Genomic DNA, 22,498 nt, shown 5'->3' with positions numbered 1-22,498 from the left:
GATTGGGGGATGGCATGCTTAAGCCCTTTAGGCCGCCAGGCTGCTCCAGTTAGAGGCTGGCGGGGCCTGTGGCTCAACCTAGTTAAGCCCCCAATTCACTAGGTGGCCCCAGAGCGAGATTTTCCCTATTCGATCGTTGTGTCCAAGCGCTACGAACCAGTGGCAGGGCCGTTAGGAAGCCTGGAGGCCGCCGAAGCCGCCCAAGCCGCCCAAAGATCCTGGAATGGCAAACACGGAAGAGACCAAGCCATCAGGTTCTCTGGCAACCTCCTCTGTACTCTGTATCCTGGTGACTTCGCTTCTCTGACTTCACTGCTGATGATTTACGGAGGACCTCCTACGTGTGCTCGACTGCCATCGATCCTGAGGGGGCGTTGACCGTGGCGGACTGGCTGTCTGTCGCCATCGCAGACCCTGAACCTCAGCTTCAACTCGGCTCTCTCGGTTGATCTCTCACTCTGCACCTGCGCCCTCCAGCTGCACTTCCCATCGCCGACCCTCGTTTTGTCCGTGTCCCTCGACACAGCGCCTTTGACGGAGTAAACAATTCCCTCCAGGTCTTTGCGCAATGGCTTCGTCGCGCCCGGGTTCGCGCCGCATCAGTTCTATCAGCAACTCCAATACAGAACCTTTCCCTTCGATCCCCGACTCACCGGCGGGCCCAAGTTCTACCAACAACAATACCACGACAACCACAACCACCGTCCACATCCCTCATCGTGGGAGACCTTACACAGTAACCTCCACCCAGCCCACGAACCAATCTCCCACCACTGTAGCATCCGCGCCCGACAACACCGTGATTCCCAACTCGGCCGCCGTGACCCCGACCATAACGAGAACTACCTATGCCACGCCTCAAATAAATCAGATCAACCAGCTCAACCGATTCCGGCCAGTCGGTATTAGACGACTGCCCTCAGCAAACCTGCGAGCGGCAGCACAAGATGATGAAAATCTATCGAGTCAACCTCCCGGTCGGGCTGCGTCTGGTAGAGGACGCAGTAGTTCTGCGCCACAACGTCCGAATCTGGGCATACCCGGCTTGAACCAACTAACGAGGCAAAGTACGAGACAATCACTCCTGCCAACCCTCGCCGAAGCCCCATCGGCGCCAGAACCCGCGCCAGCAGATGGCACCGTGGATCGAGACACGATGAATCAAAACGTAACAGGCGGAGTGAGTAGGAGACGGAGTATCAGCAACGCTGCACGTTCGATCGTGAGCAGAATGAGTGACACGTCGAGGGAACGACAAGAACCTGAGTATGAATCAGAAGTCGTCGACCTGCTCGATGTGATTGGTACGTCAAACGGACTGGCTAGACAGAACTGGGCAATACTGATTGCATTTTAGATCCCGAGGTCTCGACGCTGACTACTCTCAACAACGTCCAAAACTCACTCTTTGTGCCAGATCTTGGGAGATGGTTGAACCGAAGACCAACCTATACGCTGAGTCGTCGGCCAACCCAGACCCGGAGGCCCGAGACCATTGAAGAAAAGGAAGTGGGCATGACTCCAGTTACCACCGAGGCGGCACCCATAGAAGGGCCACCCGTGGGAGCCCCAGAGGAGGAAGCGGGTGCCCCTCCCACCATGCAAAGGACCTGGTCATGGCAGCGCAAACCCCAGATTGAGCGTACCCGCAGTATTTCATCGGTTGTCACAGACTCTCACTTCGCCGTATTACCACATGGTGTGTCCCTCGAGGGATGGAGTGACGAGGACAAGGAGGCGCTGGATGATCATGTCAGGCACATGTTGCACTCGAAACGCTCCAAGTTCAAACAGAGAATGGTGGCTTTTGGGAAGTATGTCTCAAAACGTGAGTTGAGGAACCTCTGCGGCTTCTTTACCGGGTGCTGACCATGACAACAGCACTCGGGTTTTTTGTGTTTCTGTATGCAACTCTAATTACTTTGTTTGGTTTGGCCTGGGTTCTTTTCTTGATCGGTAGGGTTGGATGCTTACTCTTGGCATCATCTTGTTGGCTGACAGTGATCCATCAGGTTGGATTTATGTTGGAGACCGACAAGAGTACGACATCAATGTAATCGACAATGTGCTGGTTGCCTTGTTTGCGGTTGTTGGTGATGGTCTGGCACCATTCCGAACTGTCGACACATATCACATGTGCTTTATCGCTCACTATCACCACCTGACTTGGAAGCTCAGACGAGAAAGAGGAATGCCGAAGCTGCGTGACCACAATGACCTCCCTGCTCAAACGGAGAAGGAAGCCGACCCCGAGTCTGTGGTTCCGGAGGACTCGGAGTTCTCGGTTTTGACGCACAAGCAACAGCAAAAGCTCATGCACCATCAAGCAAAGTTCTCCAAGTCGCATTCATTTTATAAGCCTCACGAAACGGGAACTCATTATGCCTTCCCATTACGCTTGCTGGTGGCCATCGTGGTCTTACTGGATTGTCATTCACTTTTCCAGATCGCGCTCGGCACCTGTACTTGGTCGATCAGCTATCACGTCCGACCACAAGCTCTGACGGCGACGATCCTCTCGTGTTCCATCACGTGCAACATCGTGGCGGGTATTTTGATCGCCATCGGTGACCGAAAGACACGCAAGAAGGACGTGGCTTTGAAGATGCAACGACAAGCCTTGACCAAGACAGCCATAAAGAAGGTGGAAAAGCACAAGCGAGAGAGGATGGAAAACGCACTCGAGGATCAAGGGCGAGATATTAATTTTGAAGTCATCGATGAAGAGACTGCTGACCAGGTTAATTCGAGGACTCATTAGGGATGGCTCTCAGACTTGGCAGTCCAAAAGACACAGAAGCATGGCGTTAGGGTGGAAAGGCCTCTCAAACTGGTATTTGCCGGCACGACCCCGAGATGATTAAGCGACTGTGCAACATGGAAGAGGTGTATCTACAAACATGTCAGATTTTGACGACATCTCTGCATATCAGGACCATCATCAGTTTGGATCAAATGTTGATAATGGAAATATTGGATATATTCCTCCTGTGTTGGGACAATTCTTGCGATCTTCCCTTATCATCCCACTCCCTGTGGACGGCTTCTAGTCACCTACGAGTGATCACCTACAAGTCTTTCGCTTCACATTGTTGGTTGATTCCGATGGCGCTATGGGCAACACGTGATACATTACCCTGAAAGCCTTCAAGGTTCCATGTCGTGAATTCGATGGCTTAAGCAAGAATCGGGAGTAAAGTGCCTGCCAAGTCTCTGCAAGGACCTAGAGCCGATGCAAATGGCTCCGCTTCCATATTCGACTTCTACACCCAAGCAGCCAACAGAGTCTCAACGAGGCTTATACAGCAGTTTCCTAGGGACGTTGTGGGGAAAACGGATAGCAATCAAGAATACTGTCTGGCCCCAGAGCGCCGGCATTGTGGTAACTATCGCAGACGGCCCCAGGAATGATCATGTTATCATCGAGCAGAAGTGCGAGGGCGCTTTCAACACGGCCAACTTCACACAGGGTGACACGACGGACGTGAATAAGATCGAGGCCGAAAGAGTACCCCGTAACGTGTATGATGCGGCTTCAGCGGAACTAGAGAGGCTGAATCTACAGGTCCGTTGAGGCTAGGATGGTACCACTGGCTTTCTCAGTTTCTCAGGATACCCAGTCGGTGGCTTGAGACTGTACATGCTGCTACGTAGGAGGAGGTATTAATTATGAATATCTAGCTTACCCCTTTTTGGGACAAGGCGCGCCAGACGACCAAAAAAAATAAAAAGTGCCACAGAAGAAGAATGACCACAATAGACTTAGGTTATAGCTCTCTGTGATTTGTGAATAATAGGTGACTACTGGATGCTTCATTCTCTGAGTCATCTCGATTCTCAAACTTATGGGCCATTCAGCGATATCAATGTTACCTATCGTCGTCTAAGAGAAACTAGGTAGGAATCGACCTCAAAGATCTCTAGTTATGGGGTTGGTGGTGTCTGACGCCTTTCCTGACGCTGTTCAATGTGCCAATTGCGTTTGTCACTTGCTTTGGTATTTTGAAACATGCCATACATGCACACACGCAGATTTTCCGATTTGAGAAGCCATACACACATCCGCCCGGGTTATAAAGGTTTTCGGTTTTCGCGCACGACTGTGCTTTGTGTATGTAATGGAGGAAGACGGGAAGGGTGCCTAGAGGTGGTTTTCGAAACGCGGGATGCAATATCTGTCATCAACGAGGCTGCTCAGCATAAGGATATCAAATATAGAGTTGCTACGGGATTCGCAACATTATATGAGGCTTGTCGATCTTAAATTTTAATTCGATATATATATATATCTTTTCCCGGATTTGGTATCTTCCATTCGTCCTCGTCGTATACATACAAGGAAATACTCCGTGCTCCACACATACAGAGTCCTTGGCTATCGAAGTGAGTGAATAAGAAGGGGATGATGGACATTCATCAATAACCCCATGGTACATACATGGCGCATGTCTCAAATGACATATCACATATTCCATATTCCCATGTTCCAGACCCAATATCTCAGCTCATGGCCTCCTGTCCGATTTCCTCGACAACATACGTACTCATGCACCGCCTGCCTTCCCACCCAACCACATAATTACCTGGCCATCCAAGTACCTAGAGTACTGTACGAGTCCCTTTACCCGCCATATTCAATCTTGAAGCTGGACCGCCTCTCCCTGACCGACGTCTTGGGCAGCGCGATCCGCAGCACCCCGTCCTTGAGCCGCGCCTTCATGTGGTCCAGGTCCACCGTCTGCGGGAAGGTGAAGGAGCGCAGGAACCGGCCCACGTGCCGTTCCTGCAGCAGCGTCGTCGGCGCCGCCCCATCTTCGTCGTCGGCCGACGAGGAGCCCCTACGGTGCAGTTTGTGCGGTTTCCGCTCCACAGTGGTGCTTTTACTGCCTTCGTTGTCGCCGCCGGAACCGCGGAGCTTTTCGCCTTCGGCCGCGGCACCGGCTTCGGTGCGCTCGTGCTCATGGCCGGGGCTGCGGGTTCTCATTTCGATGGGTTTCGGTTTCGCGCCACCTGACTCACCACCACCACCACCACCACCCCCCTCAGCAGTGACGGTGGTGCTCTCGCTGGCGCCTCTTTCCACTTGCGCCTCCTTGCTCGGCCGGAGGCCGAAGGCGTTGCCCCATTCGCCATACAGGCCGAGTGCCGGCGCCTGGGCCTCAACCAGCAGACCCTGCGAGCCCAGTCTCTCGATCTTGATGTCATTTGGGTTGTGAATGCCTGGGAAGTCACCCTCCAAAAAGTACGCTTCGGCTGTCTCCCTGACGGTGAAGTTGGGGAAGACCACGCCCTCCTCAAACACCGAGTGCGGTTGCCGGTGGTGGTGTTTCTGGTTGAAGACAGAGTCGATCTCCCCCCCGCCGAGGTAGTCGAACACCGAGCGTATCGATCCTCGGTGGTACGGCCCATGTGAGTCGAATGTAACATGGGGTGGTTTCAGGACCGTATTCAGGTTCAATGGAGACATCGTGTGCTGTGCTGGCTTTTGTATTCTTGTTGTGTGGTTTGTCGGCAATTAGAGCGTTTGTCTTGTTATTTCTTTCGTTCTTGTTGGGATCTTCCTACTTCTTCCTCCTAGGTGTACTTCTCCGATGTCTAAAGCCACCGGCGATTCATTAAATGAGCCTGAGAAGGCAAGGCCACGCAAGTCGCAGAATGGGTGGATTGTAACTCACTGGCCACTGATCACGTGGCACAGTGGAACTTATTTTGCTCACTCCACCTCGCCTTATCCAACGGTTTTCCTGTTCGTGGTGTTCCGGTAAGACTATTTTGATTGATGACTGTTCGAGAGCGTTCGTGATTTGACCTTTTGATTGTGGTGTGATGGAAAAAGAGGCTCAGACTTAATGTATCTACTTGTAGACAATCGCGTGATCTTGCTGAGTTCTGGGGATCCGCCTGACGGCTAGCGGATCTTTGAGATATTCTCTTAGGCGAAAATGAGAGCGAAAAGAGAATCTCTCTTCGATCAAGACGACATCATGAATGAAACGGCGGCACTGTAACAGGCAGCTCTCTTGGCGCGCAGTCGAGACTTCATGGGGAAAAGCACCCTCCCACGGTGTTGTCGCTCCTGATTCATGTGACAGCCTTTTTTTTGCTGTCCCCGCTTCCCCGACGACGCAACAATGGCATGATTGTCGACCGGTGTGAGTTTGACAAATGAAACCAGCCAATCTTTGCTCGGATTGCCTTCTGGGTACTCGTACTTGGACGTAAACAAACGATGTCTTGCGTGATTGAAAACGGTTTAGGAGACTTCCACCTGATTTGGAAATTCTGGAGGTGGCATCATCATCAGTAGCCGGTCGCATTCGTTCGTCTAGCCCAGAAGCATATCCTTGTTTGGTAAGGATATCACCGAACCAACCTCGTCAGCGGCGCCGATGAACCATGGACCCAGATTGCAATTGTAACAAGTACAGTACTTGTAAGCTTGCCAAGCGGTCGGGCTTTGAGGCCACAACCTGATGGTCGTAAATGTCAAACCCAACCTTTCCCCATGGGACGGGGCGAACCAGCGGGCTGACTTTACAGCACCTGATTGTCGACGGACCGGAACCTTCTACACTTTAGACCCCGCAAGTATAAGAGCCTCCTGGGTGTCTTGTTACTTTCGCCTCGCGTCCAAATCCATCCTCCGTAACCAAAACATCTTCACAATAACCAAGCGAACAAGCAAGAACAATCAGCAATGCCGGAATCAGAGCATAACAACTTACACTCGCTGAAGACCAATGCCGGGACTGCTGTCATGGCCGTGAGCGGTGTCTATGCCGCCAACGAGCTGGGTAAAGCTGTCACCGAGGACTATCCCAAGGACGCCAACGAACACTATGTCAAGGCTGCAGTGGGCGCAGCTGTCGCCGTTGGAGCTTTCCATCTGCTAAAAAAGCAGAAACCAAAACGCCCACGTGAAGAAGGCGAGCTTGAAGAATACACCGACACGAGCGACGACGACGAATATCATCGTCATGAACCTCGGCGTCGGTACTCACATCACGAACACGAACACGAACACGAACACCACCACGAAGCCCCAGGCCACAACAGACGTCTCTTGGAAGAGGCCGTGGGGGCCTACAGTTTGGGCAAAGAACTCTTGGGCGATAGGCGGCATCATGTCATCCACCTCATCACTGAGGCTCTGGGAGCGGTTGCCGCCGTCAAGGACATGAATGACAGGTCTAAACAGGAAGCTCGCGAAAATAGAGAAGCTCTTCGGGAAGATTGATTTGGTCGATGTTATGGGATTGTTCGAGTTTGGGAGAGAAAGATGGAAAGGAGGAGGGTTTGGGAATATGATGACTCGCATCATGCAAATTCTCGGCGTCATTTCAGCAGCTTGTTTCACGTTTTTGAGCGGCAAACAGCACGTTGATGTTTGTAATGACAGCGGACTGCTTATGGTCACGTGTGCATGTCTTGGCATTGGCCACACGTGCAGCCTCGCCGGCAACGACGAAACTTCATCACTTCTTGGATATTCCTTACCATTACTTGGTACGTCTAAACTACAAGTATAGCTACTTGCTTTCTGGCGAAATATGAGGCTCCTGAGAATCTTTTGTGACACTGAAAGTCCAAAGCCATGTTTCAAGAGTGAATAGGTTCAGCACGATTAGTGGTGTGACCGGGAAGTCTAGATTTGCGCATCCTCGTGTCCGCTTCGTCTCGCTCCCCGATCACGACCGAAGGTCTCGTTGTTGTGCTAGGACTTTTTGCCTCCTGTCTCGCTGAACTTGTTGCCTTTTCTCTGGAGAGATCCAGGCGCGTGGAACGACTTCCGCGAAACTCTACAGGTAAATCCCCAGTCGAGGTATCGGCGCAGTCAATCTTTCCAATTTCATGCCATCATCACACATCCCAGGGGGCTTGGAGTTGTCGGGAATATCGCCAAAGGCTTCACTTTGCACGATATCCTTCATCCCAGGCCCAGACAGTCCTGCACTCTGCGGAAATGGAATTTGTCAGATCCCCCGTCTTTGGGAGACTCGGATTCAGCGCCTCCTCGTAGTAATGTGGCTTGCAAGGCACCCTTAAAACTACCGAACGAGCACGAATGTATGGCCATTCATGGAGCAGGTCGAAACTCAAGTGGAGGGTCACACAGCCACTCGAGAACCTCTTGGAGCCGTTAGATGACCTCTCTGCCGCTCCTACTCTCGTCAGTCTCGGGGCCATCTTGGAGCCCCACACTTTCAGAATGAGCAGACATAATCCTTGGACCCTGCCACCACAAGAAGAGCTTAGTCACTATGGACAGAAGGGTTACGATGACCACGCCAAAGAGCAGGGGTGCAAAGGACAGGAAACAAGCATCTGATTTGACGTTAACTGCGTATTCGGATCGGCGAGGTCCTCCCGCGGCCCCAGCTGAATCAACCACGATCCTCAGCGCCGAATTCCAACCTTTCCAACCTCCATTCCTCGGTTTCTGACTTGACGGCATCTGCTGATTTATCTTCACCGTTTCGGAGATCTACAACTTGAACCTTCCCTTTACCAGGTTTCGGCTTCGAGCATTCTTATGACCCCTCTGTGTCAAAGCAGGTCTAGACTAGACAGCAACATCCTGGACATGCTCAGCATAACCCTTCGCTTTGTCCACGCCTTTTGGACTACTACCAAACTCGACGACATGGACATCATCGTCATTCGTCAGGATCTTCTTGTCCATGTTGCGCAAGACATTCTCTCCAAACACCTCAGGCATTGTCTCGAGCGAATGGCCCTTTGTCTCGGGGAAGAAGAAGTACATGGTCAGGACCTCGACAGCCACCCACCCCACATAGACGAAATAATACTTCCAGCCAATCGAGCTCAGCCCAATCGGATTGACGAACTGGTTGAAGAAAAGCGAGGCCTTGGTGGTGAAGACTGAGATGCTGAGACCCATTGCGCGCAGGCGGTATGGCAGAATCTCGGTCGAGTAGAGATAGAGTGTCGGGATGAGGCAGAAGTTGTAACCGGTGTTGAAAATGAAGATGAAGCCCAGAGACGATCGGCCCGCACCTACCGTTTTGCGTTCGTTGTAGAGGGCCACCGAGGTCGCGAAGCCAACGAGCGACAGCCACATAAAGGTGCCGCCGCCGACAAACAGAACCCGACGGCCGACCTTGGTGGCAAAAATGACGGCGCAAAAAGAGGTGGCATAGTTGACGGTAGTGACGATCCCGTTCAGTCGTGTCTGCTCCTGCTGCCCGGTGATGCCAATGCTATCCAGGATCTTGGGAAGATAGTAGGATATCAAACCGGTACCGGACCACTGGCCAAAGACCGCAAGAGATATCAAAATCATGAGCCGTTTCCGGTTCTCGGGTGTCTGAAGAAACAAGCGAAGCCCCTTGTGCTTCATCTGCTTCTCTTGCTGCAACGCTTCGCACATCTCGTGGTACTCGGCAATCGGCAAAGGATGATTTGGGTCGCCACCACCGTGGTGCTTGACCAGAATTGCAAAGGCCTCGTCACCTCGGTCCTTGTAGCACAGCCAACGTGGCGACTCGTCAAGGAACCAAATGGCGCTTGTCTGTATGAGCGCCGGACATGCCTGGAAGAGCGTCGGAAGGCGCCAAGCCCACGAGCTCGGGATATGGACACTCCCGTAGGCAACCCATGCTGCGAGCACGGAGCCAAGGGCAAAGCTGCAGTTGTACATGGCGGAGAAGAAAACCCTGTGGCGCGGGTGGGCGAGCTCTGCGAGAAGGATCGGCGCAGCAGCCAGGGCCAGACTGATGCCAAAGCCGATTACGACACGACCGCCGATGAACAGGCCAATGCTACTGCTAACACACTGCAAGACGACGCCGAGCATCATGATGATGCTGCCGATGAAGATGGACCATCGCCGGCCAAAGCGGTCAGACACGATGGCGGAAAACGGCGTCGACCCTATCGCGCCGAGCGCATATGCCGAGCTCGTTATCCCGAGCAATGGGCCGTTCGGATTCCCAAACTGGTTCTTCCACTTGTCAATGCCTTGAAGGGCGTTGAGGACGGAACCATCAAAGCCGTTCGTGGCGCAGACCACCAGAGTGGCCGGGGCAAGAACGAGGTAGAGCCTGACCAGCGCCGGCGTCAATCCGAGCCCTTTCTGATCCTCTTGTGCGAGAACCTCGGACACCGTCAAGGTTGTAGGTATATCTGAGTCCATTGGAAACTCGGTGAATGACAAGGAAGAAGAGGAGAGGAGAGGGGCTCAAGGGCTCAAGGTGTGAGAAGACAGCGACTGTGTCGAGTCGAGTTATTGTGCGCAAGAAAACCAGACAAAGCTGCCACATTATGTAGAACGAGGTATCCCGTGCTGTACCCGAAGTGTAAGTCACAACGCAATAGCTCCCTGGATAATTAGCAATTGCAATGAGCCATGCATGGGCCTGTCGTCGTAGTGGTATAGTTTAGTTCAAGATCGAGTGAATATAGCCACCAAGCCAGAAAGAAACCCCCTCCACACAACGATCTGCAAGCCCTGTGACCCCGTATCTTTCTGCTGGCGTCCCCCCCCCCCCCCCCCCCACCTTCTTGCCTTTCCCCATGGGGAGGGAGAGTGAATGAAACGGACAGAGACCGGCGGTGCGCCGAGTAGCTGATTGAATTTGAGTTGAGAGAGTCGTCCGCCATCAGGGCGGAGAGAATTCCTCGGTAGAGAACTCCTTGTCCCTTGCTTTAATTTGGGGAAGACGATCATCCCTTCTCCTATCCCATAAGTGCTGAAGCTTTTAAGGCTCCTGGCGAATCGGTTCGCGCAGGGCCTGCTGGTTGGTTGGTGAGTTAGTGAGCTGGTTAGTCTCCCTGGACGACGACAAGGTGATTGATCGACGACAACCATGATGATATGCTGTGAGTTAGTTTGGCCCCCGCCACCGCGTTGCTGGAGTCTCCGCAGCCTTGGGCCGAGTAGCCGGCCGGGCATGGTCGATCCTGATGCTGATGGTGATGTTGAAGACTACCATGGGGAACGACCTGAAATTTGCCTATAGGCTGGCTGGGAATACTTGCACGACTTGTTTAGCCGATGGCCTGACCAACCTAGCGCAGAGGGTCGGTAATTGAGTTCGCTGGTGGGCGAGCGACATGGCTCACGTGTAGTGACTGAGCCATTTCTTGCCTGGGGAGAGGTTGAGTGACGAACGAGCGAGTTAGCTAGATGCGAGTCCATCACCATTCCCCCAGAAAGGGAAAAAGAAGCAGAAAGTTGAAGCTTTTTTTTTAAGCAAGTCAGCTAATAGCTGGAGCTAGATTTCAAGGGCTTGATTGTATCTTAGGCTAAATAGTTGTGGTAGGGCGTTGATATTTGCCTTGAGATCCGGAGAATCAACTCCGGACCCCGGAGCCTGTGCCGAGCCTTTGGCCCAGATTACCGGGTACCGGTTCCGTCTCGCCGCTTTGACTCGGCCTGTCTCATGTTGGCTCGGCTCACCTGCTGTTCTTCGTACTGGCCAAGACTGCTACTACAGTAGTGTAAACAAAACCCCACCCCCTCACTTTTAGTCACCACCGCAGGCGTCACGACGCTTAGTTAGAGGCCAGCGAGGCTGGCGAGGCTGGCGAGACTGCGCATCTCTCTGATCATTCATCCTTCACCCCTGCATTCCTCCTTTACACCACTATATCGAAACCATGAGCTCCCTTCCACCACCTCCCCAGAAGGCACCTTTGATCTTTGCCATGCTGCCTGCCTCTGGATGTCCTCTTGAACATTACCTCGTTCTTACCAGGAGAATCCACCGCGTGCCTTAGCCTGACTTCAAATACACCTACTCAGCTTTAAGGCACAAATCCACGATATTAATTCTTGTCTTAATGGGGAAAGGCGCGTTTTCTCCTCCTCCTCGAAAAGATTGCCCCGATTTCATGTTGTGTCATTGCGCCGAGAAGTTGTCTTAGTGCTCCAAGCGAACGGGCACTGAGTGATCGCATCAATACAATGTCTCGCAGAAACCGTATTCTTGTGTGCTATTCTTTGCAGCACCAAACAACGACCGCATCATATTTGCCGCTATGTTGTCCATGCTTACCTAAAAGGACATGAAAAGGGCTAAGTGTCGTCCACAGCTTTCCGAACTTGTGCACGAGTGCAATAAATTCATCAGACCGGCCAACGGCCTGGGCTTGCAGAACTCTGAGAATGATATCGACGACCGTGGAACCTCGGATAGTTGGGGGAAAGTTCATGCTCCACTTCGTGTATCGGCGATCCATTTCCTAGGCTGCAATTTTTGTTCGATTGTGCCGAATGTTGTGAGATTCAAGCATGTGCTGAGTGACTCTTTCCTGGAGGACAGAAACGAAGTTTTGACGCGAATGATGCATTCGGTCGCAGTGGTTGAGGTCATTCATTCCACAGCCTCCCTGCGAGTTGGGATTTTTCTCGAAAATGAAGGCTCTATTTGCATTCGAGTGTACCCATGGCACTGTTTGAAGAACCGAGTCCCGGACATGTATGATGATCCATTGGGGGCAGACCATGTTTGACTCGTAGAAATATGTGCCATCAAATCGATATACCAGTCCGAGCTGAAACCTTTGAAGGATTGTTCAACGAGAGCAGGAAACGTTGGAAGATACCAGGTCAAAAAAGGCATAGTGGTTGCTCGGATTAAAGCAGCAAGGCGCTCAGGTCTGCAGACGGAATGGGCTCTGGCGAGGTGAAGTTTCAGTGCTGGATCATCGTGGTCTGTATTGTTCGGAGAGTCGCCGTCGGTATCAGTCGCCGTTGCTGTCCCGGGTATATGTGATGTGTGGTATGAGGGCTAGCCGCGTGTATGTAGGGTAGACATGGCGAGGATGGACACTTCGAGCCGACTGAAGCGGGGTCGGTGATAACCGCGTTGGAGTCACAGTTTACAGTCGTGGGTTGAATCGTAGATCGAAGACACAATTTGGGGGGAGTGACTCATGTACTGCGTATACATGAGGGGGAAAGATACCTGGTATATCAATGACATGATGATGTCCTTACGATCGCTATACAACTACACCACACTCATTCTACTAGTCTAGGGAATACGAACACGTGAACCAACTAAGTTGCCAGCTATGGTCCTTCAAACATCCCACGGTCAATACCCGCCCTTCGCCGAAGGCCTGCCAACCGCACCGCTGGTTTCGATTTCTCTGCGCAAGCTCGAAGCCAACGACGATGGGGAGTCGCACAGCTTCTTCACGGCCTCGAAGGAACTGGGCTTCTTCTACCTGGACATGGAAGGGTCTGCGCTGGGCGAGAAGATCGTGGCCCAGGCCGAGCAGCTGCACGCCGTGCAGAAGCAGTTTCACGCCCTTCCGAACGAGGAAAAGGAGAGATTTTTGAGGGAGAAGCTCGACCCATTTTTCGGATACCGCATCCTGGGAACCAGGGAGATGGAGGACGGGACGGTGGTGAGGAACGAGAACTATAATGTATGTGTCCAATCCAATCCCAATCCCGATCCATCAACCTGGCTCCGCTCCTTTGGGAAGATGATAATGATATTTGCTCTTGGAGAGGGGGGGGGGGAAGAGGACTTGAAATTTTGCCGACTGACTGACTTGTTCATTCTCGACACAAGATGCGCAAAGATGACTTGATCGGCAACTGCAAACCACTTCCGTGCCCGGACCTCATCAGGCAGAACTGGCAGCTGTTGGGCGACTACGCCCGCAACTGCCGCGCCGCCATCGACCTGATGTTCACGCACCTCGAGAAGAACCTGGAGCTCCCGATCGGGACCTTGGCCAAGCTGCACCGCATCGAGGAGCGGTCGGGCGACCACGTGCGCTTCAACAAGTCTGCGCCGGGCAAATTCGACGAGCAGAAGGCCCGGCTGGGCGAGCACACCGACTTTGGCTCCCTGACCATCCTCTTCAACTGGATGGGCGGGCTGCAGATCCGCATGCCCGAGACCAACGAATGGGTCTACGTGCGTCCCGTGCCTGGCTCCGCGGTGGTGAACCTCGGCGATGCCCTGGTCAAGTTCACGGCCGGCTTGCTGCGGTCCAACGTCCATCGCGTGGTGCCGCCGATGCCGCCGCAGGACGGGCGCGACCGGCACAGCCTGGTGTTTTTCTCGCGGCCCGAGGACGCCGTCGTCCTGCGCCGGCTCAAGGGCGGCCTCATCGACAAGCAGCCACAGACCCAGAAGGAAGAGATGGAGTTGACCAGCGAGGAGTGGATTCTTCGACGGAGCGTCGGAGATCTGAAGGGCGTCTATACCCACAAAGGCGGTCTGGAGCTGCGTTTTCCTTTGGTAGAAGGGAAAGCATGAGCCGTCGCAGAGTTTGTCTTTTCTTCGGAAGGTTGTGATGTAGTAGGTAGCAAAGGTATAGTTAGCTAAAGGCGGGTGGGCAGGCAGGCAGGCAGACGTCATGGTGGAAAAAGAACCCTGATACGAAAGATCTCGACATCAAAACCATCCATTTATCTTCTAGTGCTGAGATTCTCTTTAGAAAACGCTCACGTCCCATTCACCGGCCTGTCTGGGCCCCGGGAGCGTGCTCTTCCCTCTCGCGACGAACTTACCGTACCCTTTCTTGCCGAGCAGCCCACCACCATCTCTGTCCCACACAACCTCACCTCTGAGAATGGTGTACCTTGGCCACTGATTGAGCTCCATCCCCTCGAAGGGGGTATAGTCCACATTGTGATGGAGCATGGAATTAGTGAGTTTGAACGTCCCCAACTTGCCTGGTGGATACCAGATTGTGAGGTCTGCATCGCTGACGCCTGGTAAAATTGTGCCTTTTTGTGGATACAATCCGTACAGGCGAGCTGCATTTGTGCTGGTCACTTCCACGAATTTTTGCAGCGGCAGTCTGTTCGCGCTCAGCGTCAGTGCAAGGCGGGTCTCGATCCCGGGGCACCCATTGGGAATGCCACTGAATCGGCCCTCGGGGTACTCCTCGCTGATGATGGATTTCTTGCCCTTCTCATAGTCTTCGTACATGAAGGGGCAGTGGTCGGAGGAGAGCACTGTGAATGTACCGTTGGCGAGACCTATCCAGATGGCGTCGTGGTCATGGGCAGACTCGCGAGGCGGAGGGGAACAGACGCACTTTGCGCCCTCGAAGCCTGGTTTATCCAGGTCCGCCTGGGTCAGGAAGAGATATTGTGGGCATGTCTCGGCGTATACGGGAAGTCCACGAGTCTGGGCGTTACGAAGGTGGGCTGCGGCGCTGGGGGACGAGACATGCACAACAAGGCTGGATAGATGTGGCGATCAGCTCACATCTCTACCATGTAAAACGGGGGAAAGCCAACAATGGCGACTTACATCGGCGCGTCCATCAGCTCGGCTAGCGCAATCGCCCGATTTGTCGCCTCCGTCTCCACGATCTGTGGTCTAGACGTGGCGTGGTACTTTGGAGCATACAGCTTCCTCTCCTCCAACTTCTTGGTCATCCAAGTCAACACATCTCCGTTCTCTGCATGAATCATGGTTGTGATCCCTTCCTTTCTCGACGCCAGCAACACGTCGAGGATCTGGTCGTCTCGCAGTTGCAGGGCCGCGTAGGTCATGTATATCTTGAGCGAGGAGATGCCGAGTTCGCGCAGACGTGGGAATTCTGACAGAGCCTGTTCTCCCGGGTGGCCGACGAGCATGTGGAATGAGTAATCAGTGTAGCAGTTGTCTTTGGCTCGTGCCTGAGTATCTTCAAGGACCTGGAGGAGCGAGGGTATGGTTTTGGCCTGAGGTGCAAATGCCCTGAGAGGTGGGGGTCAGTGTTCGCTTGTTTGGTGGTATGCCACAAGTCATTTGGGATTTCGACGTACACAATCGTCGTGGTCCCTCCACAGATGCTGCTCCTCGTGCCCGTCTCAAAGTTATCCGAGCTTCTGCCCTTGCCGCCGAACAGCGCAGGCTCTTCGAGATGCACATGGCAATCAATGCCACCGGGCTATGACCCAGATGTTTTCAGCATGCAGTCGTCAACCACCCAACAGAACTCGACCAGAGTCATACCATCACATAGCCACCTTCGGCATCAATCACCCTCTTCGCACTACTGGTGCCCAGTACGCCCGGAGGAGCCAGTAGCGCGATCTTCCCATCCTTGATAGCGATGTCGTAGTTCGCGGTGTCGGAGGCGGTCACCACGAGCCCATTGATGACGAGAAGGTCGAAGCCGTCCATAGTGGAACTGCAGTACCGTGGCAGCAGAGCCTGCGAGTTTGAAGATATGGATGCATGGTGGCAGCACCCCCTCCTTGATTGCACAAGCCCAATGGTTTCACGGTCTGCTCGGTGCTTGTGCCGGGGGCTTGAACTGACTCTTTCTGGGGAAGCGGCCAAGCTTCAACTGCGCCTCTGATAAGCAACCTCGCGCATCTCCGCGTGTGCCAGAAGAGGATTAGCGTCGATGGTGACGTTCTCCAGCTTCTCCGCAGCGGTCAACGCCGCTTCGCTTCACCTTCCCTAAACTCCCTAGTAACCACCTACTATTTTCGTTCATTAATAGTAGATTCAACACCATGTTTCCCAAATCTGATATGGCTCAGGTGTTGGGTAATATGGCCTTGAGTGCCAATCTATCTATCGGTAAAGCAGTCCACCCAGGTACGCATCAATCTCGTCCACAAGGCTTTTCGATCCGAGGCCGAATCTGGCACCAATCCACCCGTCAGGCCTCACCACGAAAACTGCCCCGGACTCAACCTCCACGCCATACCTCTGGTAGGCATTGCTGCCATCACCATCGTAATACACTCTCCCCAATGGATCAGTCCCCAGTTCGAACCAGGCATTGCCGACTTTCTCTGGCAAGATGGTAAGAAAGTCCACGGGCCATTTTTGGGGTTGGGAGGTTGAGGATCCGTTGAGGTGAACCCCATTTGTCTCTGCTGCAGTTCCTGGCACCCTTTCGAGCTTCAGGTGTTGGTTCTTTTGTACGTCTTCCTTCATCTGGCCGAATGAACTCTTTGCTTCAGCCGATTTTCCAATGAAGATGAGAACAGAAAATCTCGCCAGGTTTGCCATCAGAGTGTGCAGCCAAACCGGTTCCCACAATGCGGGTGTCAAGACTTGAACATCTGGCGCTCGGTAACCTGCTATCGCTGGTGCCGGGATGATCGTTCGCTTGGCCACCAGCTCAGCATCCTCTGTGCTATCATCCCTGGAAACAGCAATGTTCGGTTCGAAGCCAATGGTCAAGCCAGTGTTGAATCCTTTGGCTTCCTGCAATATCCTCCCCAAAACGACGTTTGGATCCTCAGTTTTATCCCCCTGCCAATCCTTTGGCAGTCTCCCAGAGACCAGCACACTGATATCCTCGTCATACTTGATGAGTTTCCTTGCATTCGGTCTTCTTTCCAACTCATAAGTCTCCAGGACCTCCCTCTTCAGCACACCCGTCAACACAAGCGCAAGCTTCCAGCCAAGGTTGACCGCATCGTGCATGCCAGCGTTCATCCCCTGGCCGGCTCCTGAACTGTGACTGTGGGCCGCGTCACCGGCAATAAAGACTGACTCCTTGGCCCAGAAATTTCTCGCGACACGCTGCCCAACGCTGTATACGCTCGCCCAATCCACTCTCTCGTATTCAATGTCGAAGGGCTTGACGGACAGTTTCGCTTCCTGGATAAAAACTTCTTGATTGAGCTCCTTATACAGCTTTTGTCGCTCGTCATTCAACGCAAAGCCGATCCTCGTGGCGCCATGATCGAGCGGGATCCAGAGGACATTGCCGTACAGCGGACTCTCGATTGCGCCATAGGACCTGGGTTTCGGCATCGTCGTGCTTTTCAACACCCCGTCAATTCTCACCCATTTGTCTTCCGTGCGATCTCCATCAGATTCAATCCCTGCGGCACCACGCACCAGCGTCCTTGATCCATCACAGCCGATCAAATACCGACAGTTGACGGTATATTCCCTCTCTTGCCCCTCACCTGCACTCCGATCCAGGATCCTTGCCTTCACCCTTCCCTTCCCGCCAACCTCGACTGATTCGTCCACCGTCAGATCGACAAACTTGCAACTCTCCGCCACGTTGACGCCCAACTTGGCCAATTCGGCGCGGAAAATGTCCTCGACGAACTTCTGCCGGAGGACGCTCGCAAACGTGAAGCGCGTGTCCTCGAGGCCCTCGACAAAACTCCATCCTCGCCCAAACACCTCTGTGCCGGACGTGTCGTACGCGGCGCTCGATCGCACGGCGACGCACTGCTGCGTGATCTGCTCGGCGAGCCCCATCTGCGCGAGGATTTCCATGGATCGCGGCCAGAAGGTCACGGCGCGCCCGAAATTTTCCTGCACGGGCTTGGGATGCATCTCGACGACGTGCACGGAAATCGGCTCCGCGGAGGGGTTGGGATTGACTGGAGGCGACGAGAACCGCCGTAGTTGGTAGGCCAGGTTGAGGCCCACGGGTCCGCCGCCGACGATGAGCACGTCCACGTCGACGTCGGCCACCGCCGAGGTAGTTAGCGAGGCTGCCATTTGGATCGGATCGGATCTGGGTTGTGGTCCTGTCTTCTCCTTTTCCCTCCCCTTTCCCTTCGCTCTTCGGTTCTATTTCTCTGTCTTGCAGATAGACCCTTCCTGTATATTTCGTAGGCTATCTATCACCTATCGGCCCAGGCCGGTATCGGTCGCGCGCAGGCCCAACTTGCCCTCTTTCTGTGTTTTGGCTCCTTTCTTCTCTCCCTATATCTTTAATTCTCAAGTGGGAAAAAAGGATATTCTAAAGTTCTAGGCGTAACGCAGAAAAAATAGAGGATGAACTATCGAAAAACAAACCAGAAAAACCAGTACACATAGACGTAAACATATGACATGCCCTTTGCTTTTTCCTTCTCCTTCTTATTCGGCTCTCTACTTGGTAACTACATAAGTAATCCATGGCCCCCGACAATCTCCTAGCCGCGCACACTCGGTGCCTTATCACCAACCGCAAGGCTGAAGTGGAATGATAAGCGACGTTGTTCTCCGCGCCAGGGAACTCACAAAGTACGAAGGTGTGTTGTCGAGCAAAACGCCGATATCCGCGCCTGTGAAGCGAGTTCAAGTCCATGTCCGTGTGTTTAGGAATGCTGAAACGAGGTGTGACAAAGGAGTATGTACATGCGAGACCTCCAAGAATAGTTCTCATGACCAATGTGCGCAACGAGAATATTGGGGTGTACCCTCGTAGCGAGTGATGAGAATGCAGAGGAGTCATGCTGTCTTTAGGCCCCTTGGTCTTCAGTTCAGCCCTTTGTCCCTCTGTCAGCCTGTCCTCCCATCAAGTGCTGGTAGGTTTTGGAGTGATGGAGGGGAACTAACGCAATTGTAGATCCTCTGCTCTGTGAGCCTCCCATCTTTGAAATCGAAAAATATGGCAACCCGTATCTTCATCTGCATCCCTTCTTTCAGCGCCGGCCGCTGATTTTTTTTTGCCACAGTGGCTGTCCAGAGTATTTCCATTGCGACCTTTGCCTTGACGGTCATCCGCAGGGGATCGGAGTTGTTTGCTCTAGAGATCCCAGGAGCTTGAGGCTGATTTTGACCGGCAGACATTGGTGGGATATATACAGAATGGACCAGAGGATCCATGTCTCCCAGAACTTCCTATTTGATGTTTTTAAAGAACTCATTGAATAGCGGTGAAGCCACGCAAAGAGCGGTCATACTATTTCTCCGGCGTGGAAAATCAGATACGTGGCGTCTGGGTGGACATAGGTTGCGTAAAAAGAAGGATACTTTGCTGAATCTAGACCCGACGCAAATTGACCATGGGAGAAGCAGACGGGGAGGATCAAGTTGACAAATGTGATATAGTATTGCCTCTCCCATATAGTGTAGGGACGTTGAGATCTTGCAGTGGCCATGGCAAAGTGTCTTGGACCTAGCGATCTTGACCGGTGGCCCTTATGAAGTGTCTGCGAGCTCCTGAATCTTCAAAGTTTGATAAAGATCGATACGGCCGCTTAAGAGATCTTGAGAACGACGATCAGATGGTGTAAGATATCGAGATATTGCAATACTGTTACAAGCTGAACAGGTGGATTTGGTGAGGGAAAGTTGAAGTTTTGCTGAAGTGCTCGGTGCCCGCCTCACCCACATTCTAGGAGTTGGGAAAGCGCGTCCAGAGCCACCACTCCAGGGACATGACACGGCAAGGGCATCCAAGACACCATCACGAAGCGCGTCTTGTACCACGCATTTACCTCAGCGAGTCAGCTGGGCTGAGGTTGTGTGGGCTGGTCGACTCTTATTCATGGTGCTCAGTCTGGTCGTAAACACTGGTCAAGACACCAAAGATAGGGCGAACGGAGTAGGAACAATGAAACAGTCAAAAGCGAGACTTGTTGTATACTTGCAAGCCAACGGTAGCAGTCTGAATACATCATAAAGCCTGGTGGTTATATATCTGGGGGCGATGGACCTGACACAACATTCTGGTGAGCAGTGTATTGCCGACAACGTCCTTGGTGATAATTGACAACACCAAAGCATGGACCCAATTCAAGACACTATTCCTTCAAAGGCTTATGGCTGGCCTTGCATGTTCTGAATAGAGGAAGCTGTCCATATCTAGAATAGTCAGTTAGGTTTTCCATCTCATCAAATCGTAGCAATGAAGATGCTGTTCTGCACAAAGCCTGAAAGCTGTTCCGAGTCCACTTCCCGCCCTGGGATTTAGGTAGACATGAAGTAGGATCCCCTGGTTCAATGAGTTCTCAGCTCTCCTCGGTGTAGTAATCCTTCGTTCGTTCAGCCGCCGCAGCCATAACCTCCTGAATCACACTCTCGTCGTATCTGGGAATGAGCTTGACCTTGAAATCTCTGGGGATAGCCACGAGGGCAGACTTGAACTGGTTGTAGTCAACATAGTCCGTGTTCGGAGGCTCTGTTTCACTTGCCACGATCTTGTAGCACACCAGCAACCGAATGAGCGCAGTGTACAAGAGTCGGCTGGCTATGAATTGACCTGAGCAGGCTCTGGACCCGGCGCCGAAAGAGAAATGCTGGATACCCTGACTGGGCTTTTCCTCAGGCACCGTTGCCGATGGTAGCGTCACATATTCATCGTTCAACCATCGATCCGGGTTGAATACTGCGGCATCCGGACCGAAGTGTTCAACGTCGTGGTTGGCCGCTTGAGCGTTGATGAGGATCATGGTCTTGGGCGGGATTTTGGCGCCATTCCAGTCAATTTCGGTAACGGTCTTGCGGGGGAGGGACATGGCGCTGACAGTGTAATACCGAGCAGCTTCCTTGATGATGGCATTGACATATGGGACCTTCTCTTCCTGGAAGCTGTTTGACCACACAGATGCCGGATCTGGATAGTATCGCATTATATCCTCATAAGCGCGCTCTTGGAATATCTGGCCTTCCTTCGTGGCAAGAGAGCCAATGCAGGAAGTCAAGGTGCCTGGGATTGTTTCGAAGCCACCTGACACCAGAGAAAGACAAATCGACGAGACTTCGACACCGGTCAGCTTGGTCTCTTCGTCCTTCAGAATGGCGGCGCTGATGCAAGGCTTATCAGTGCCTTTCTTGATCATATCTCGGACCTTGTTGAGGAGAAAGTTCAGATAGCGATCACGGCGATCACGTAGCTCCTTTGACCGACGGATCTTTTCGTTGTTGGGGAAGTAGCGCATGATCGGAACGTAGTCTTGGTAATTTTCCGAAGCTGAACGCAGGAGGGAGATTGCCGATCCGACGTGTAGGATTTCTCTAAGCATATCGTCGTAGACATTGTCCATTCGGATGCCATAGCAAAGAGTCAATGTTGTGTTGAGGGCATATCGCTGAATGTATGGTCGGACGCCGATCTCAAGTTCGCCGTTCTTGCTGTCGCGAAAGAGGTCACGGACAATGCAATAGGACTCCAAGTCGAACATATCGAAGTATCCCCTCATCGCAGGACGGCCAAGAGCCAGACCAGCAGCTTTCCGCTTGTTTTTGCAGGACGCGTCCCAGGGGCTGGAGCCGATCGTGAATCCTTGCGTGGTGGATATAACACCGTGAAATGTGTATAACGTGGGTCTGTCGATAACAGCTGTCTGATGGCCAACGAGCATCTGCCTGGCATCTTCGAAAGAATTTACAACAACGGCTCGAGTGTTGCCTAGGCGGATTTGGAAGACAGATTGTCGATACTTCCGCCACCACCCTTCGCAGACCGTTGCGTGGTCGGGCCCCAGTTGCTGGAGATGCCCAAGTATCGGCAGAGCACCGGGAATCTCTGGGATACCTTTGATCTTTGGGATGTCGGTGGCGGTTGACCACTAGTAACGTTAGCCTTGGAAGAAAAGAAAGATCCGGACGCTGACCTTATAGAGCCCAACAAGGATCAAAAGCCCCGCGACGATCCAGATAGCGTAGTCGTGATTGATAGCTTGAAAAAGCCCAGCTACCGAAGTTGCCATTTTTGCCCCAGTATCTCAAGCAAATTTCGAAGCCTTGACCTCCCAAGATTCGACGTTATGCTTCTGAAATAAAGGGAAAGAAGCTCGGGAACCAAAAGCAAATTTTATATCACTGAGATTCTCGGTTGTGAAAGAAAACGTCGATCAAGTATGGAGAAG

At 52.8% G+C, this 22,498-nt stretch overlaps 8 protein-coding genes across 8 annotated transcripts; 3 read left to right on the top strand and 5 right to left on the bottom strand.

The window, feature by feature from the left end:
• Positions 1–568: 568 nt before the first annotated feature.
• On the top strand, positions 569–2,761 carry A1O5_06956 (uncharacterized protein; the record flags this gene model as incomplete). The annotated part of the gene is made up of 4 exons (XM_007747545.1): positions 569–1,304; positions 1,358–1,828; positions 1,882–1,956; positions 2,013–2,761. 4 exons carry the CDS (start codon positions 569–571, stop codon positions 2,759–2,761), a joined length of 2,031 nt encoding a protein of 676 aa, XP_007745735.1.
• Positions 2,762–4,621: 1,860 nt separating this feature from the next.
• Positions 4,622–5,467, bottom strand: A1O5_06955 (uncharacterized protein; the record flags this gene model as incomplete). Its single annotated transcript, XM_007747544.1, has 1 exon — positions 4,622–5,467. The coding sequence occupies one exon, from the start codon at positions 5,465–5,467 to the stop codon at positions 4,622–4,624; it is 846 nt and encodes a 281-aa protein (XP_007745734.1).
• Positions 5,468–6,697: 1,230 nt separating this feature from the next.
• On the top strand, positions 6,698–7,237 carry A1O5_06954 (uncharacterized protein; the record flags this gene model as incomplete). Its single annotated transcript, XM_007747543.1, has 1 exon — positions 6,698–7,237. The coding sequence occupies one exon, from the start codon at positions 6,698–6,700 to the stop codon at positions 7,235–7,237; it is 540 nt and encodes a 179-aa protein (XP_007745733.1).
• Positions 7,238–8,563: 1,326 nt separating this feature from the next.
• On the bottom strand, positions 8,564–10,156 carry A1O5_06953 (uncharacterized protein; the record flags this gene model as incomplete). Its single annotated transcript, XM_007747542.1, has 1 exon — positions 8,564–10,156. The coding sequence occupies one exon, from the start codon at positions 10,154–10,156 to the stop codon at positions 8,564–8,566; it is 1,593 nt and encodes a 530-aa protein (XP_007745732.1).
• A 2,885-nt stretch (positions 10,157–13,041) lies between these two features.
• On the top strand, positions 13,042–14,246 carry A1O5_06952 (uncharacterized protein; the record flags this gene model as incomplete). Its single annotated transcript, XM_007747541.1, has 2 exons — positions 13,042–13,401; positions 13,551–14,246. 2 exons carry the CDS (start codon positions 13,042–13,044, stop codon positions 14,244–14,246), a joined length of 1,056 nt encoding a protein of 351 aa, XP_007745731.1.
• Positions 14,247–14,423: 177 nt separating this feature from the next.
• Positions 14,424–16,112, bottom strand: A1O5_06951 (dihydropyrimidinase; the record flags this gene model as incomplete). Its single annotated transcript, XM_007747540.1, has 4 exons — positions 14,424–15,180; positions 15,252–15,683; positions 15,752–15,876; positions 15,942–16,112. The coding sequence occupies 4 exons, from the start codon at positions 16,110–16,112 to the stop codon at positions 14,424–14,426; spliced, it is 1,485 nt and encodes a 494-aa protein (XP_007745730.1).
• Positions 16,113–16,511: 399 nt separating this feature from the next.
• On the bottom strand, positions 16,512–18,416 carry A1O5_06950 (uncharacterized protein; the record flags this gene model as incomplete). The annotated part of the gene is made up of 1 exon (XM_007747539.1): positions 16,512–18,416. The coding sequence occupies one exon, from the start codon at positions 18,414–18,416 to the stop codon at positions 16,512–16,514; it is 1,905 nt and encodes a 634-aa protein (XP_007745729.1).
• Positions 18,417–20,638: 2,222 nt separating this feature from the next.
• A1O5_06949 (uncharacterized protein) lies at positions 20,639–22,339 on the bottom strand (the record flags this gene model as incomplete). The annotated part of the gene is made up of 2 exons (XM_007747538.1): positions 20,639–22,198; positions 22,244–22,339. 2 exons carry the CDS (start codon positions 22,337–22,339, stop codon positions 20,639–20,641), a joined length of 1,656 nt encoding a protein of 551 aa, XP_007745728.1.
• Between the last annotated feature and the right edge of the window lie 159 nt (positions 22,340–22,498).

This window comes from Cladophialophora psammophila, assembly GCF_000585535.1.
Source record: "Cladophialophora psammophila CBS 110553 chromosome Unknown aczJe-supercont1.10, whole genome shotgun sequence".
NCBI lineage: Eukaryota > Fungi > Ascomycota > Eurotiomycetes > Chaetothyriales > Herpotrichiellaceae > Cladophialophora > Cladophialophora psammophila.
Note: the sequence above shows the minus strand (reverse complement) of the source record. Positions and strands in the feature narration are given on the sequence as shown.